Source organism: Phyllobates terribilis, unplaced genomic scaffold, assembly GCF_046119375.1.
Source record: "Phyllobates terribilis strain yellow unplaced genomic scaffold, ASM4611937v1 Scaffold_10__3_contigs__length_209671492, whole genome shotgun sequence".
Taxonomy (NCBI): Eukaryota; Metazoa; Chordata; class Amphibia; order Anura; family Dendrobatidae; genus Phyllobates; species Phyllobates terribilis.
In genome coordinates, this window is record NW_027362770.1 from 172226934 (window position 1) to 172245396 (window position 18463).

The 18463-nt window shown below is 47.6% G+C and overlaps 1 protein-coding gene across 1 annotated transcript; it reads left to right on the forward strand.

Moving 5' to 3' along the window:
* Positions 1-14578: 14578 nt before the first annotated feature.
* LOC141164677 (E3 ubiquitin/ISG15 ligase TRIM25-like) lies at positions 14579-18132 on the forward strand. Its single transcript, XM_073650165.1, has one exon. It carries the CDS (start codon positions 14624-14626, stop codon positions 16220-16222), a length of 1599 nt encoding a protein of 532 aa, XP_073506266.1. The 5' UTR covers positions 14579-14623; the 3' UTR covers positions 16223-18132.
* Positions 18133-18463: the final 331 nt, after the last annotated feature.

An 18463-nucleotide genomic window follows, 5' to 3' on the forward strand; every position in this document is an offset into this window, starting at 1 on the left:
GACAACACAGTGTTATAGTCCTATTTCACAGTCAGACAGGACGGGGGGATGTGCGGCTGCGGCAGGAGATGAGGCAGCGGATTAGGGTAATAAATGGACGATTTCTACCTCCTATTAATTTCTGTTGTTGCTGCTGTCTACAGTGTGTGAGGCCGACAACAACTGTATACAGTAGGTTTATCTAAAATAGAGTATAATAAATCAGCACTGAGTGCCACAAGTGGCCCCTACCTGACATGGCCGAGCTTTTAACCCCTTAAGCAGTGTGGAATCATGCAATGTTATTTTTTGTCTTTTTAATTTTTGCGCTTTGATCTTTCCATCCCCTTCTTCCAAGCGCTGTAACTTTATATTTTCCCGCTGACAAAGCCATGTGTGTGTTTGTTTTTCTTTTGTGGAACCAGGTGTAGTTTTGATTGACACCATCTGTACAGTGTCCATTTTAGGATATGATCAGATATCAAAATCAAACAAAAGAATGTCAGTTTGAGGCTAAATACCCTGTCTGAGAACTGTTTCTGACAAGTGATCCTGACAAGTAATCCTGACAAGTGATTTTGACAAGTAATCCTGACAAGTGATTCTGACAAGTGAAAATCACTTGTCAGGATCACTTGTCAGAATCACTTGTCAGACAGGGTATTTAGCCTCAAATTGACATCATTCTGATGTTTGATTTTGATATCTGATCATGTCCTAAAATGGACACTGTACAGATGGTGTCAATCAAAACTACACCTGGTTCCACAAAAGAAAAACAAACACACACATGGCTTTGTCAGCGGGAAAATATAAAGTTACAGCGCTTGGAAGAAGGGGATGGAAAGATCAAAGCGCAAAAATTAAAAAGACAAAAAATAACATTGCATGATTCCACACTGCTTAAGGGGTTAAAAGCTCGGCCATCTTTTTTATATGGTTTACTAAAAAATGTGCATTAAAAATAAGAAAAAAAAAAACAATTCCACAATTGTTTTTGGGGCATTGTTTTTCCAGCATTCATTCTGCAGTAAAAATGACCTGAAAATATGATTGTTCAGGGTCGTACGCTCACGATGATACTAAATTTCCTTTTATTTAATCTTTTGTGATGGAAATAAAATTGAGAAATAACAAAAATAATTACTTGAGCTGCATTTTTCCAAAACTCAGAACATCTTTCAGTTTAGGTCAACGGAGCTGTGTGAGGGATTTTTTAATTTTTTTTGTTTAAATTTATACTATTTTAGGAACATACGATGCTTTCATTGCTTCTTAATACATTTTTTTGTGGAATTGTGGTGACCAAAAACCCACAATTCTGATTTTTTTTTCTCTTTTAGGCCAGAGTCACAAGAGTGTATGGCATTGGATGCGATATGCTACTGACACTTGGCTCCTGCTCTGCTGCGAGTGTGAGCCGAGTGTCAGTGCTCTGTGCTCCGATCCTCTCGCATGACAGAATCGCAGCACAGCTGCAGAGTAGACGGAAAAAGTGCCGTATTTTTAGGACTATAAGACGCACCGGACCATAAGACGCACCTAGGTTTTAAAGGAGGAAAATAGGAAAAAAAAATGTAAGCAAAAAATGTGGTCATGATGCCCTGTTATGGGGGAGGGGGTCTGCTGCTGACTCTAGTATTGGGGTAATGTCCCCCAATTCTGTTAATATCCTCCATCCTGGTATGGCTCCTCCTTCCTGGTATAAGTGGCCCCCTGGTATGTATGGCACATTCTGAGGCCCCATCCTGGTATGCATGGCACCCTCTGAGCCCCCATCCTGGTATGTATGGCACCTTCTGAGCCCCCATCCTGGTATGTATGGCACCTTCTGAGCCCACATCCTGGTATGCATGGCACCCCTCTGAGCCCCCATCCTGGTATGCATGGCACCTTCTGAGCCCCCATCCTGGTATGTATGGCACCTTCTGAGCCCCCATCCTGGTATGTATGGCACCTTCTGAGCCCCTATCCTGGTATGTATGGCACCTTCTGAGCCCCCATCCTGGTATATATGGCACCTTCTGAGCCCCCATCCTGGTATGTATGGCACCTTCTGAGCCCCCATCCTTGTATGCATGGCACCCCTCTGAGCCCCCATCCTGGTATGTATGGCACCCTCTGGGCCCCATCCTGGTATATATGGCACCCTCTGAGCCCCCATCACGCTGCCTACAAAGAAAAAGAACAATCATACTCACCTCCTCTCTCCTCCAGCGCAGTCCCGCTCTGCTGCTGACACTCTCACTGTGTGAGCGGTGCATAACAGGTAACGCATGGCGTCCCTGCCATGCGCCCTCACACAGTGTGAGACGCTGTGCTGGAATAGTCACTGCTCCCCACGCCGGGACTCTAGCGTTGGGAGCAGTGACCATTCAGTCTGTTTAATAGCCGTCACACTGTACCGCAGCATGGCTCTTGCTGCCGCTCTGTGGTCAGTGTGCCTGCTATTAAAGACCATGGATATTCACTACAACCCATGGGAGTGGGTTGTAGCGAATATTCATGAGCTTTAATAGCGGGCACACTGACCGCAGAGTGGCAGCAGGAGCCGCGCTGCGGCTCCAGTGTGCCGGCTATTAAGAGAAATGAATATTCATTGCTCTCCACGCCCATGGGCGTGGGGAGCAGGGAATATTAATTTTCTTTAGTAGCGGGCACAGCTAGGCTGCAGCAGGCGGCTGCTGCCTCCTGTGCCCCGCTGATCCCCCGCTGCCTCTCCCCCACACCCACCACCATGCGGCCATACAATAATATAGTATTCGGACTATAAGACGCACCCCCCCCACTTTCCTCCAAAATTTTGGAGGAAAAAAGTGCGTCTTATAGTCCGAAAAATACCGTAATTTCTCCATCTCCTCTATTGCCGGTGTCATCAGGTGTAGTGTTGAGCGAGACCTTCCGATATCAGGAAATATCGGATCGGATTGGATCGGGGCGATACCCAAAAAGTATCGGATATCGCCGATTCCGATACCGGAAACCAATGCAAGTCAATGGGACACAAATATCGGAATGAAAATAAACCCTTTCTTTCCTTGTAGGATAATTCTACATGAAGGAAAACAACTAACAATAATGTAGAATGTATTGGGGGAGGTGGTTGCCCAAATCGATGGGAACAGTGCTCACAGTGAAACATGAAAAGCCGGCAATTCAGCAGCGGCATACACCGGTACCCGACAATTTAGAACAGAAAGAATAGAGCTTCACACATAGATTAGATAGATAGAAACATGTCAGTCACATATATATGAAGTACAGTGACAGTGTTGCTTACTGTACTTGTCATTTAGTGTAAAGGATTTATTTAAAAAAATATTAGTGTTTTCATGCACCGTCTCTTTAAAAAAGCCGTCCGGCAATTCAGCAGCGGTACCCGACAATTTATAACAGAAAGATAGAGCATCACACATAGATTAGATACATAGAAACATGTCAGTCACATATATAATAAGTACAGTGACAGTGTTGGTTACTGTACTTGTCATTTAGTGTAAAGGATTTATTTAAAAAAATATTAGTGTTTTCATGCACCGTCTCTTTAAAAAAGCTGGCCGGCAATTCAGCAGCGGTACCCGACAATTTACAACAGAAATAACAGAGCATCACACATAGATTAGATAGATAGAAACATGTCAGTCACATATATAATAAGTAAAGTGATAGTGTTGGTTACTGTACTTGTCATTTAGTGTTAAAATAAAGGATTTATTAAAAAAAAATTGGCGTGGGGTTCCCCGTAATTTTAGTCTCTAGCGGAGGTTAAGCAGACAGCTGGGGCAGATGTTTGAAGCCTGGGAAGGGGGTAATACCCACGGAGCTCCCCAGGCTACTAATATCAGCCCCCAGCTGAATACCTAGCCTTTACTAGCTATTAAAATGGGGGACCCCCCCAAAAAAATGACGTGGGGTCCCCGCTATTTTAATAGCTAGCAAAGGCTAAGCAGACAGCTGGGGGCTGATATTAATAGTCCAGGAAGGGTGCCATGAATATTGGCCCCCTCCCAGGCTAGAAAGACCAGCCGTCAGCCGCCCCAGAAATGGCGCATCCATAGGATGTGCCAATTCTGGCACTTAGCCTCGCTCTTCCCACTGCCCTGTAGCGGTGGCAGTGGGGTAATAGGGTTGGGGTTGATGTCAGCTTATAATGCCAGCTGACATCAAGCCCAGGTTAGTAATGGAGAGGCGTCTATAAGACACCCCCATTACTAACCCCATAGTCAAAGTTAAAAAAAGAACACAAACACCCAGAATAAAGTCCTTTAATTGAAATAAAGACACAATTCTTTATTGTTCTAAATTAAACCATACTTACCATCACGCCCATTCCAGCTGAAGCCAACGATCTCCTGCAATAAAAGAAAAATAATAAAGCAACATCATCCTTACCTTTCGATGGTTCCCAGGACAGCTCCAGCTCTGCTACATTCACATGACAGGCTGGATCGCAGTAGAAAGCTGCCATCCAGCCTGTCATCCCGCAGACACTGAGAAGCGCAGGCATGCTTGCGCTCCTCAGTGTCAGGCTGTGACGGCATCCAGATGAGCCAAGTCTCTCACGCTCACCGCATGCGCAGGAGAATTCTCCCAAACTGTCAGTGACGTGCATGAGGTGAGCTGAGTTCATTGTCGGCTCATCGGGATGCCGTCACAGCCAGACACTGAGGAGCGCAAGCATGCCTGCGCTTCTCAGTGTCTGCGGGATGACAGGCTGGATGGCAGCTTTCTGCTGCGATCCAGCCTGTCATGTGAATGTAGCAGAGCTGAAGCTATCCTGGGAACCATGGAAAGGTAAGGATGATGTTGCTTTATTATTTTACTTTTATTGCAGGAGATCGTTGGCTTCAGCTGGAATGGGCGTGACGGTAAGTAGAGTTTAATTTAGAACAATAAAGAATTGTGTGTTTATTTCAATTAAAGGACTTTATTCTGGGCGTTGTGTTTTTTTTAAATACTTTACTAGAAATTCATGGCGGTCATGTCTAATATTGGCGTGACCCCATGAATTTCGGGCTTAGGGCAAGCGGATAATACAAAGTTGGCCCTAACCCCTTTATTACCCAGTGAGCCACCGCACCAGGGCCCTGGATGAGCTGGATACAGCGCCAGAAGATGGCGCTTCTATGAACGCAACATTTTCTAGGGTGGCTGCGGACTGCAGTTCGCAGCAGGGGGGGCCCACAAAGCTTGGGCCACCCTGCGCTGTGGATTCCAGCCCCCAGCAGCTTAGTTGTACCTGGCTGGACACAAAAATAGGGCGAAGCCCCACGTATTTTTTTTTTTTAAACTTATTTAATGAAATTCATGAAATAATTAAAAAAAAAGGGCTTCCCTATATTGTTGTGTCCGGCCAGGTACAAATAGGCAGCTGGGAGTTGGGGGCAGCCCGTTCCTGGATGCTGTACCTGGCTGGCATACAAAAATATGGCAAAGCCCACGTCAAAATTTTTTGTAAAAATTAATTAAAAAATAAATAATAATTTAGGGACTGCATCTTTATTAACCCCTCAAGTGTCATTTAGTGTTAAAATAAAGGATTTATTAAAAAAAAAATTGGCGTGGGATCCCCCATAATTTTAGTCTCTAGCGGAGGTTAAGCAGACAGCTGGGGCAGATATTTGAAGCCTGGGAAGGGGGTAATACCCACGGAGCTTCCCAGGCTACTAATATCAGCCCCCAGCTGAATACCTAGCCTTTACTAGCTATTAAAATGGGAGACCCCCCAAAAAAATGACGTGGGGTCCCCCCTATTTTAATAGCTAGCAAAGGCTAAGCAGACAGCTGGGGGCTGATATTAATAGCCCAGGAAGGGTGCCATGAATATTGGCCCCCTCCCAGGCTAGAAAGACCAGCCGTCAGCCGCTCCAGAAATGGCGCATCCATAGGATGCGCCAATTCTGGCATTTAGCCTCGCTCTTCCACGCTGCCCTGGTGCGGTGGCAGGGGGTAATAGGGTTGGGGTTCATGTCAGCGCCAGATGCCATGAAGCCCAGGTTAGTAATGATGGGTAACGCGTCCCCTGGGCCTGTGTTGTGCAGGGAATACCCGGAGCTGGATCGCTGGGGGTTGTAGTCTCCGTGGCGCTGACCCGGTCCGTGCCCAGGGTGGTCAATTCAGTGGCAGTCTTATTAGTGAGATAATAGTCCGACTACGCCACCCGTGGATTGTGGTCAGTGGGGACCGCCGCTGCAAGGCAGACCGCTGAGGCCGGTGTTGTGTGTGCAGCTAAGAACGGGATGACTCCCCACGGGAGGAGTATAGCCTCAGGGCAGTTAGTGTGGATGATGGGAGTGATGGTGCACGAGCGCAGCAGGAATAACTCAGAGTCCGTGCAGTGCAGTTCAGGGTCTTTACTGATGTTATAAAGCAGACCCTCCCGGGAGTACTGGCTAGCAGTAGAGGCCTGGTCAGTCTGAGAGCTAGCAGGATCTCCCCTGGCCAGGTGGAGTTGTAGGCCTCCCCGTCTATCTGTACTCTTTCCTGGCTACCTTGCTGTGTGCGGGTAGAAGTAGCCCACGTCCCTGAGTATACCGTGTGGTGCTCACCCGTACGGCCGGTGACTTGGGGCCTTCTGTTAGCCTCCGCTTCACGATGGCGGTGCTGGTCCCTTGCTTGTGACCGTGCCTCCGGGCTTCTCTGGCCAGAGGACATGGAATCCCCTGCCGGTTGGATTCTGCTGCTGGACCTGGATGTCCCCACAGCCTCGGACTCCATGTCCGGTCTTAATGTCTTCAGCCAGGGCGAGCTATCTAGCTTCCAGCCCCTGGCATTCGCTCCTGCTCCTACAGAGCTCCTTGCTGACACTTTCCCTGTGTCTGGAACTGTCTTCAGGCTCTGACTGACTTAATCCCGCCCCAGACCCAGTTTATAAGGGCAGATTCCTCCCCTCCCAGGTCTGGGCGGGCGGTGTTGCATGCTTAGGGCTCCTGACCAGAGAAACCTCCCACTTGCTCTCAGACGTAATATTTCTATTACTGTGGTAACCAGACCCCTGGGGTGCCACATGGGCGTCTATAAGACACCCCCATTACTAACCTACAAAGTGTTAAAAAGAAAAAACACACACTACACCCAGAAAAAAAAAATTAATTTGAAATAAAACACACCATTTTATTTAATTCTTAGTTTACTAAAAAAAAATAGTTACCTGTCCACATTCCTGCGCTGATCTCCCATGCACAGCTGTCACATCTGGAGATGGTGACAGCTGTGCGTGGCTGCTGTAAGCTCACACTGCCGGGAACACGTCCGCTCCCGGCAGAATGAGCCCCTGACTGAGGTCACCGGAGTGCATTCAGGCAGCGCAGCTCCGGAGACCTCCTTTACGGCACTGCTGTACCGTGGGAATTTCTCACGGTACAGCAGGGCCGTAAAGGAGCTGACCGGAGCAGCGCTGCCTGAACTCCGGCGAACCCGCTTATGCAATGACGGGGCTGCTTTACGGCCCCGTCATTCTAGCGGCGGCTGCGGTTCAGAGCGGTCACATTCTATGTGGCTGCTCTAAACTGGAGATCTTCGTGGGACACTCGTGGACTACTACGGAGGGGTAAAGATAAGGTTGTGGTTTATTATTTTATATTTTATTACAGGAGATCGATGGCTTCGGGGAATTAGGTGTCTAGGTGAGTATAGGTGTAGTTTTTTATTTTTTACTTTATTTTAGGTGGCGATCGGCGGGGACAGGTAATGTATAAACTAATTTATTTTAGGTAACCACTGGCCACCAATGAAATGTATTTAAAATTTATTGGGGACACAGTAGGGCAATTTAAATAGCAGGATCAGGCTGATGGGAACTACTGCTCCCATCGAGCTGATCCTGCTGGCACGAGTGGACGGGGGACAGACATAGGCCGATGGGAGTAGTAGTGTCACATCGGCCTATGTCTGCCTGCACGCACACATCCCGCAGACATCGCACAGACACCCCGCACACACCCGCAGACATCGCACAGACACCTGCACACACCAATCATGACCGGTCTGATGGTCTGGGAGGTGAGGCTGACCTGTGCGGCCGTGGGAAAGTTCATGTGAGTTTATGCAATGCAGTGAAGCATGAACTCACATGAACCCTCTGAGGGCACCGCGGCGACTTCAAATGAACAGCTGATCAGTGACGCGCCCCCTGGGCCATGTTCAAGGGACACCCGGAGCCGGATCTGGATAGTGGTAGTAGTCCTTGTGGCGGTGACCCGGTCCGTGCCCAGGGTGGTCAAACTAAGTGTGTGGCAGTCTTTTGTAGATGTTGTTTAAGTGTCGACTACGCCACCCGTTGATTGCGGCTAGGAGGCCGCCGCTGCAGAGCAGACCGCTGAGGCCGGTGGTAGGATTGAGCAGCAAGGATGGTATAACCCCCAACGGGAGGGGTATGGCCTCAGGGCAGCAGATGTGGAAGATGGTGGTTGTGATGGTGCAGCAAGGAAGCTCAGAGGCATGCGATGCAGTTTCAGGGTTTTTACTCACAGGTGTTGTTCCGGTCACTCCGGCCTTGAGTGACCACCCGAGCCGTGCTGCGTCCACCAGGTGTGGGACTCGGCCAACTCCCAGGCAGTCCAGAGCGTGGTCCTGAGCTCCCCTCTCTTCCTTCCTACTGGCCGTTCCCACCAGGGATCCACCTTTGTCCGGCTCCCTCGGGCCTCTTGGTGGTAAAACCTTCTCTGGCTTTCCTGACCCTACTCGTGGTGTGCCTTACTGGTGGATGTGGTGAGGGTCGCGCCAAAACTTGACCACGACCTCCGGTTCCTGGCTGAGGATCATTAGCCTCCACCAGTTTGGGTTCCGGTACCCTTTTCTGCCAACCCTTCACCCTTTTGGTTTACTTCTGGGATCTCAGGGTTCCCTCTTGTCTTGCGTCTCTGGGCCTCTCTTCCTCCTCCTCTCCACTGCAGGCCTGGCCCTGGAGCTGGGCCCAGCCGGAGCCACAGCTCCCCGTCAGCCCTCCTGGCTGAACTCTCCCTCTGACTCTCTCAGCTCTGCTCTCCCTGTCTCTAGATGGTGCCCACCATATATACTCCCTCTATGTGTGAGCCCAGGTGACTAGCACCCAATGGGCTCCTACCTCTATGCCCAGAGTCCCTCCCCTATCTGCCCCTACACTACTGGGATGTTCCTCCCCCCCTCCCACTCCAGCCAGGGACAGACGCTGTCGTACCTGCACATCTATCTGGTGGGAGTACCGTAGTTCTGTCCCCCGGAAATGGGATGAGTGTAGTGCATGCAGCTAGCTGAGCTCAGTCCCACGCTCCATCCTTACCCGGGAGTGGAATACCACACCTCTGGATCGAGGTGCAATACCCCTGTAGCAGCCGAGTCCTCGGGGTGCTACAATCAGCATCACCTGATACCTCAGCTGTTCATTTGAAATAACCGGCGGGAAAGCGCAGCACAGTACGGGAAAGCCGGCTGTGAAGTCTTTTCATTGCCGGCTTCCCCGCCCAGGTCCTTTGCTCCCCGCTGCTTGGTGCTGTGCTGCCCGCCCCGTCCTAACTTACGATCGGGATGGGAGGTGGCGAGGGGAGCGGAGGATCGGGGTGGGAGGCTGCGGGGAAGCGAATATGGGGCTGAGTGATTGTTTAAAAGCCGGCGGGCGGTAAAAAGCCGCCGGCTTTTAAACAATCAGGAGAATTCTCCCACGCTGGGATGGCATTCGGATGACAGGCTGGATCGCAGCTGAGCGCTGCCATCCAGCTTGTCATCCTTCAGAGACACTGCAGAGCGCAGGCATTATGGGAACTTCCGATTCCGGTATCCGATATTGTAAAAATATCGGAACTCAGTATCGGAACTCCGGTACCGCGAATATCGGCCGATACCCGATATTACAGTATCGGAATGCTCAACACTAATCAGGTGATATCTGAGTGCAGTGCGATGTTTCACACACACCCATAGACCTATATGGGTGTGTGCGATCCGATTCTCATTGCCATTGTTTTCACATGCCTAATCGGCGTGAGAAAATAATGGCAGATGTGCACTGACCCATAGTGTTAAGCCCCCGTCTCACATAGCGAGATCACTAGCGAGATCGCTGCTGTGTCACGGTTTTGGTGACACAACAGCGACCTCACCAGCGATGTCGCTATGTGTGACACTTTGCAGCGATCAGGCCCCTGCTGTGAGGTCGCTGATCGCTGCAAAGTGTCCTGGACAATTTTTTGGTCGTTGCCCTGTGTGTGACCAGCGGGAGCAGCGATCAGGCTGGTAACCATGATAAACATGGGGTTACTAGGGGCACACGCGCACCTAGTAACCCGTTGTTTATCATGGTTAGGAGCCTGCTAAAGTGAGCGGTAACCTCCCGCTCACCGTAGCAGAGTGGTAACCATGATAAACAACGGGTTACTAGGTGCGCGTGTGCCCCTAGTAACCCGATGTTTATCATGGTTACCAGCCTGCTCCTGCTTCAGCAGGCTGGTAACCGGAGCAGGACATCGTGGAAAGATTCTTTCCACGATGTCGCTGCTCCCCTGATCGTTGGTGAGCCTGCCTGTTTGACAGCTCACCAGCGACCACATAGCGACGCAGCAACGATCCCTGACAGGTCGTATCGTTGTCGGGATCATTGCAGCGTCGCTAAGTGTGACGGGGCCTTTACACTGGGCCAAGTACAATCCAATTTTTTTATCGGATTGCACTTGTCCAATTTATTCGCTCGTGTGAGTGAGCCCTTGTAGGTTTAACAGATTGGGTTAATTTTAGATTTCAAAAGATCATACTTTTGTGGACACATTGATACAAAATGTGATTTTATTTTTTTGAACACTTCTTTATTGTTACCTAGGGTAAAGGTGGGAGTGATTCCAATTTTTATCTGATGATGCTTCGTTTGAGCATCCCTATAGGCAATAGGATTCTCAAATGAAGCGTCCTCAAAAGGAAGTTGAACACAAAAAAAGCTGTTAGTGTAGTTACAGCACCACTCCAGCAGTTTTTTTTTTATTTCACCGCTGGAATGGTGCTTTACACCTCACTCCCCTGCCACCTGTCTGATAGTCCGTCTCCTGCAGTTTGTGACCTGCAGACTGCTCCAGTGTTTGCTGGAGGAGCCGGAGGTCATTATTCAATGTAAGTCTATGGGAGTCTCGCTATGAGAGGCTGTGACGTAGCTTCTGACTTCCGACCAATCAAAAGCAGCGCTCACAAGATGGAGCTGTGGGACCGGGAAAACGGGGAAGATGCTGGAAGGTGAGTATAAGACAGGGGGCAGGGTACTTGGGTTTAAAGCATCACTCCAGCGGTGAACCCCCCCCCCCCTGCTGTAGTGGTGCTTTAATTTTGAAAGTATATTAGAAAATCATTTTGATTATGGTATCAAATAGATGGGGATTTAGGATGAAAGTTAATTTGGATTTCAGACTACAGTAATATGTAAGAAAATAAAAACTGACCCAAGTCCACATCATTTGCTGGCTTTAGATGGTTGTCCATGACTTTAATGTTGATGGCTTAGCCTTAGGATAGGTCTTCAATATCTGATCGGTAGTGGTACAACACCCGGCACATTCCCTGATCAGCTGTTTGGTGTTGACCGCCACCGGAACGGCTCATTTACTTAGCTGCTAAGTCTACTGTATAGTGGCACTGGCCGGGTATTGCATTTGAATAGCAGGCGGATGTGCAGTACCCGGCCACTATACAGTAGCAGCTCTGTAACTGGTCAGTTCTGGCCACCGCCAACACTGAGAACATCTGATCAGGGAGTGTGCCAAGTGTCGTACCACCACAGATCAGACATTGATCACCTATCTTAAGGCTAGGCCATCAATGTGAAAGTCGTGGACAACCTCTTTAAACCTGTTCTCCATGCAGTACTACCTCAATGATTTTTACTGTAACTAAAGTTTGTATGTAAGTAGTGTTGCATGCCATATTCTGCAATGTGCAGTCACTATCAATGTTTTCTCAAAGAAAATCTCCCAGTAGATATGTGTAAAAAACACTTTATATCATTAGCAGGTTGCATCACAGACTTTTAGTTTCTGTAATAGGGGTGGCGCTTTTTACTGGTTCAGACACTGTTATTCATGGTCCTGTTCAAAATTATTCACGCCCACCACATGTGATTGTTTGCAGTGACTGGCCTGACGTCACGGCAACCACGTAGTAAATCCCGCATGTGCGCACTGCCCATCCGCTCCCCGGGCATGCGCACACTGACTCTGGGTGTACAGCCCAAGCTTCATATCAGATGCTCCAGAGCCGCTGTGAGTCAGTGGCTATATGACGTGTGAGCGTGCACGCTATGCGCGCCACTGTGTCCCTTCTGCTCTGCAAGCCACTGTGTCCCCTATTGTATTGTAGCCTGTAAGATCCAGCTACTGTATAAGCAGGGTCTCACAGGCTGTGTCAGTGTCCGGCAATGCAGTACATAAGTACTGCAGTGTATGAGATCAATGATCAAAGTGAAAAATATATACATAAGCTGTGGCCTCCTGCAGCCACCATACACATGTACGAGTACATATATTCGGTGTCACCACACACATGGAGGCTTGCGAAAAAGAGGAAGGCTTATATTAGGCTGTCAAGTTCGGTTAAAGAGACCTGCAGCCTGACTGTGCGACGCGGTCTGTACTCGGACTGCGAAACACAGATGTGTGAATCTAGCTTTAGGGGTAGTTAATAAAAAAAAAGTCACTGGAGTCCTACTTTTAAAAAAATGTTCTCAAGACAGAATTGACCTGAGCAGGGCTGGCGTCAACACCCGGGCAAGTGCCGGGGCCCTGAGCAGGCGGGGGGGCCCACTCACCGTCGGGAACCCTGCTGCGCTATGGGACCCGTGAGCGGTGCGGTGCCAGCGCTTGCACTCCCCCCCCATCCCCCCGCTTGCTCAGGGCCCTGTCAGCCGGCACAATACTTACCTCTCCTCGTGCCTCTGTAGCAGCTCCGGTCTCTTCTGCGGCTGCTGCACTGTGACTTCCCAGGTCAGAGGGCGCGGTGACGTCTTTACAACACGCTCTCTCCTGAGCCGTCACTGGCAGCTTAAAGCGGGAAGACGCCGGTGACGCTGGAGCCCAGAGAAGCGGCAGCAGGTGAGAAGTGAGGTGAGTATTTGATTTTTTTTTATATGCATGGGGCATTATAAGGGAGGGGGGGAGACATCCTGCATGGGGCATTATATAGGGGGGTGACATCCTGCATGGGGCATTATATGGGGGGTGACATCCTGCATGGGGCATTATATGGGGGGGAACAAGTGACATCCTGCATGGGGTATTATATGGGGGGGGGATGACATCCTGCATGGGGCATTATATGGGGGGGAGGTGTGACGTCCTGCATGGGGCATTATATGGGGGCGAGAGGTGACATCCTGGATGGGGCATTATACGGGGGGGGGGGGTGACATCCTGCATGGGGCATTATATGGGGACCCGGGGGGAGTGACATCCCGCATGTGGCACTATATGGGGGGAGAGGTGACATCCTGCATGGGGCATTATATGGGGGGGAACTGACATCCTGCATGGGGCATTTTATGTGGGGAGCAGTGACATCTTGCATGGGGCATTATATGGGGGCCAGTATTCTGTATGGAGCTTTATATGGGGGCCAGTATTCTGTATGGAGCGTTATATGGGGGCCAGTATCCTGTGTGGAGCGTTATAAGGGGGCCAGTATCTTTTATGGAGCGTTATATGGGGGCTAGTATCCTCTATTGAGTGTTATATGGGGCCAGTATCCTGTATGGAGCGTTATATGGGGTCCATTATTCTGTATGGAGCAATATATGGGGCCATAATACTGTATGGAGGACTATGTGGAGCCCATAATACTGTATGGAGGACTATGTGGTGCCCATAATACTGTATGGAGGACTGTACTGTCCCGTCTGCACTGTGCGCTGCGAAGATTCGCCGGTTTCTGAGCTTTTATAGAATTTACAATAGATATCGCTCATGTAATGTAAGAAGTGAAATCTTCGGCATTGTACTATATATATATTTTTCTGCGGTATTTGTGCATCATGAATCGTGGTATGTGTTAAAGGGGCCACTGAGACTCTTTCACCCAGGGCTCACAAAAACCTGGAGCCGGCCCTGGACCTGAGAGTTAGTACTGGAATTCCCTGAAGCATCTTACATAGTGTTCCAGCATCATTAATCACAAGGCAATGATCATGAATATAAAATGCTGTTTGGGCTTACTTTCATTGACATTTTTATGATGGTAGCTGCAACTTGCTAATCATCTGCCAAACCTTTTGAAGTGTCAGGTTTCCCCAGCCAAATCTGCAAATCTATTCACATACAGCTATACAGCTCTAATGTAAATGTGTTATTTTTAATAGATCAGAATAAATTACATTAAAAAAAAAAAAAACATTACATGGGACTTAGAAGTGTATATCATGTACATCATGTTGATTTTTTTATGGTGATGATAACCTTTTATTTTAGTACTAAACAATCTTTGTTGCTTTAAGATTCGTTACTATAGTTAAGAAGCCAACTCTCTACACATTGTAGACGCTACCTATACAGCACACTAGATGATTATGACAAGTGTCCATTAACAGGTTAATTGTGACTGATCTTGTGCTGTTCAGTCCTGCCCTGCAGACTGGTGATCCCGCCCTCTGGTTTGCAGTAAACCCTCCCTTCTGGCTTTGTTTCTCTCTTTTCCTCCATCAGCAATGGCGTCTGCAGATCTCAGAGAGGAGCTGGACTGCTCCATCTGTCTGAGCACTTATACAGATCCTGTAATGCTGAGATGTGGACACAACTTCTGCCGGATGTGTATAGATCAGGCGCTGGATACCCAGGACGAGTCTGGGGTTTATTTTTGCCCTGACTGTCGGGAACAGTTTCTGGAGCGGCCGGCGCTGATGAGGAACTTTACTCTAAGCAGCATTGTGAGGAATTTCCTGCATTCTGAGCCACGTCAAGAGGAGATCACCGGAATCTTCTGTACTTACTGCATTCACTCTCCTGTACCTGCTGTGAAATCCTGTCTGCTGTGTGAGGCTTCTCTCTGTGAAAACCACCTGAGAGTTCACAGCAAATCACCAGAACACGTCTTATCTGACCCCAGCACTTCTCTGGAGAAAAGGAAATGTTCTGTTCATAAGAAGATCCTGGAATATTACTGCACTGAGGACGCTGCTTGTATCTGTGTGTCCTGCAGTTTGGCCGGAGAACATCGGGGACACTGTGTGGAGCTGCTGGATGAGACCTCTGAGAAGAAGAAGGAGAAACTGAGAAATCTTCTCCAGAAACTGACCACAAAGAGAGAGGAGACTGACGAAAGAGTCCGGAGTCTGGAGGAGCGCTGGAGAAAAGCTCAAGAAAAAGCAGCTGGAGAAGCCGAGAGAGTCACTGCCCTGTGTACAGACATCAGGAGACGGGTGGACGACCTGGAGAAGAAGGTCCTGAGTGAGATCTCCAGGCAGGAAAAGAAAGTGTCACTCTCATTCTCAGTTCTGATCCATCAGCTGGAGATAAAGAAGGACGAGCTGTCCAGGAAGATGAGACTCATTGAGGAGTTGTGTAACATGACGGATCCACTGACTGTCTTACAGGAACCAGACACCGGTGACTTGTGTGATCCTGAGGAGGAGGGAGGTGATGAGGACACAGGGGGACATGATAAACAGCTCCGTGATGGAGATGACCTGGATGTGGCTGTGATCTCAGACACATTATACACAGTATGTGACATAATAATAGGTTTAAGGAGCAAGATCAATGTGGAGGATCCTGCAGACATATTACTGGATGTAAACACAGCTGCTAATAATCTCCATTTATCTGACAACCTAAAGACTGCAACTAAGACACTAGAGAACCAAAATTATCCAGAAACAGCTGAAAGATTCCAGGATTATAATCAGGTGATAAGCAGCGAGATCTTTTTCTCAGGGCGCCATTACTGGGATGTGGAGAGCAGTAGATCAGGAAGTTGGAGTGTGGGGATGTGTTATTCCAGTATAGACAGGACGGGAGGTCAGTCATACATTGGAAATAATAACAAGTCCTGGAGTTTGAGGAGGAGGACATGGTTTAATAATCAGAGTTCAGTGATACATGACAGAAAAGTGTTCCATTTACCTGACAATATCACCAGTGATAGATTCAGGATATGTCTGGATTATGAGGCCGGGAAGTTGTCCTTTTATGAGCTGTGTGACCCCATCAGACACTTACACACCTTCACTGCCACCTTCTCTGAGCCCCTGCATGCTGCATTATGTGTATGGGATGGCTCTTTAAAACTATTAGGAGGAAACTGTTAAGTTGCCATATACTGTACATGAGCTAGCTGTCCCCAAATAGTCCATGTGTTTTCAACGGGCATAGGATACAAAACTGTTATCTTAACTAAAAACAAATCAATTGGGTTTTTAAATTTCATTTGCTGTATCTTTATCTTCCCTGGTGGCTAGAGGCTCCCATACACATCAGTCGATATTTCCTGCCTTTTGACTTTAGTGGTTGTGGGCCTTAACTAGGAGAAACCATCTTAATGTAAGAAATCCAGCCTGAGTCTGCTGACCAGAATTTGTTGAGTGATGGAGAAGGCAGGGCTACAGGTGAAGATTCCCCCATGACAGCTGTGCTTATGACTAGATCACGCAGAAGGATGATCTCCTGTGCAGGATGTCCCCTTGTGGTTATACTCTCTAAGGCCACAATCACACTTTCAGTATTTGGTCAGTATTTTACATCAATATTTGTAAGCCAAAATCAGGAGTGGAACAATCACAGGGAAAGTATCATAGAAACACGTGCACCACTGCTGCATTTTTCACCCATTCCTAGTTTTGGCTAACAAATACGGAGGTCAAATATTGACTAAATACTGAACATGTGAACGTGGCCTAAGGGCGCATTCATACAGTCTAATAAATCGGACCGTGATCTGAAAGCAATGCTCCGACTGACCGGCGGCTCTCCCGACCTGAGCATGACAGCTGGATAGAAACATATGATGCCATCACACTTTGAGAGACCAGCCGGCCAGTCTGAGTATTGCGTTCCGTACAAATGATATGAACATCTTACTGCGCTCTTACCTTGTGTATCCATGTGAATAATTAACTCATGTATCATGACTATTACTCCCTGTTTCTCCCAGAGAGATTATTGTGCATCCAGCTCCTTTTCCCTCATATGTAGTTCCAGTCCTTGAGATCTCACTATCTGGAATGGATGATTTGTTTGCACTGGTTACAAAACTGACAGGCCACATATTGACAGCACAGGTACCAATGTTAATGTGTTCAAATGAACGTTTTTTCCAATGAACCAACAGTCTGTGTTAAAAAAAATAAAATTGCAGCATGTGGTAGTCTCATTCGTTGTTAGGACGAAACTGACCTATACATTTTCATGGGTATGAAATTAGAGGTTTGCAACCTCCTGAGCCTGACTGGGTGTATGTCAGCAAAGCCAAGACATGTGAATTGTAGCACAGAACTAATATATACCGTATCCAAACATGACCTGAAACTTTACCTTTACTATTGAGTATCTATTTTTCAATCTTGTAGTGATACATACTATTAAAAACACAAGTAGATAAAACCTTTACAGTGAAATTCCTTTAAGACTAACTTCACATGTCCAATGGTCATTCTGTAGAACTGATCCTGCAGCAATCCGTTGACCAGGGCTGTGGAGTCGGTAAGCCAAACCTCCGACTCCTCAATTTCCATGCCACCGACTCCAACTCCACGACTCCGACTCCAATTCCCTCATATATGGCTCATGTTTAAGTGATAAATTTACTGTAGCACAGATTCATCTCAGCTAAAAGTCTAGACCCTTAGATCAGGAATAGGACAGACATTTATAGGACACTTCATAACTTTCCCAAATTCTTATGAAAAAATATTCCCCACAAACTGCATTGAACTACTGTACCTAATATATTTTAGGAGTCCGAGTCAGTCCATTTTATACTGACTCCGACTCCTCCAAAATGGGCTCCGACTCCACGACTCCGATTCTAAAACCACAGCCCTGCCATTGACAAAAAAATTTGTGCAGACACAACTTTTTTGTCCTCCTGACAAAAACTGATAGCTATTTGATTAATTATTTACTATTATTATTTTATGTACACCATTTTCTTGTAGTTGTTTTTGCATATCGGAATGTTTTTAATCAGATTTGATAAATAAAATGTCATATTTTAATATAATTGATGGGTGCCTGGTTATAGACATGTGAACATAGCATAATTTGGCATCTGAAAAATATTAGTTTTTTTATAATCTGACAAAGCAGTAATTTGACAGCTGCAAATTTTGTAGCATTTTTTCTTACCCGAGGCTGTGTGCCCAAGAGTTTTTGTTGAGTTAATGATGCTGCATATTTTTGCTGCATCTTACAGTTATTATTATTATTTTACTCACTGATATAGCGCCATTAATTCCACAGCGCTTTACAGACATTTTTCGCACTGTTCCCATTGGGGCTCACAATCTAAATTCCCTATCAGTGGGTCATTGGAGTGTGGGAGGAAACCGGAG

Coding starts and splice junctions, on each gene's coding strand:
- LOC141164677 (XM_073650165.1), top strand. CDS start 14,624: ATGGCGTCTGCAGATCTCAGAGAGGAGCTGGACTGCTCCATCTGTCTG.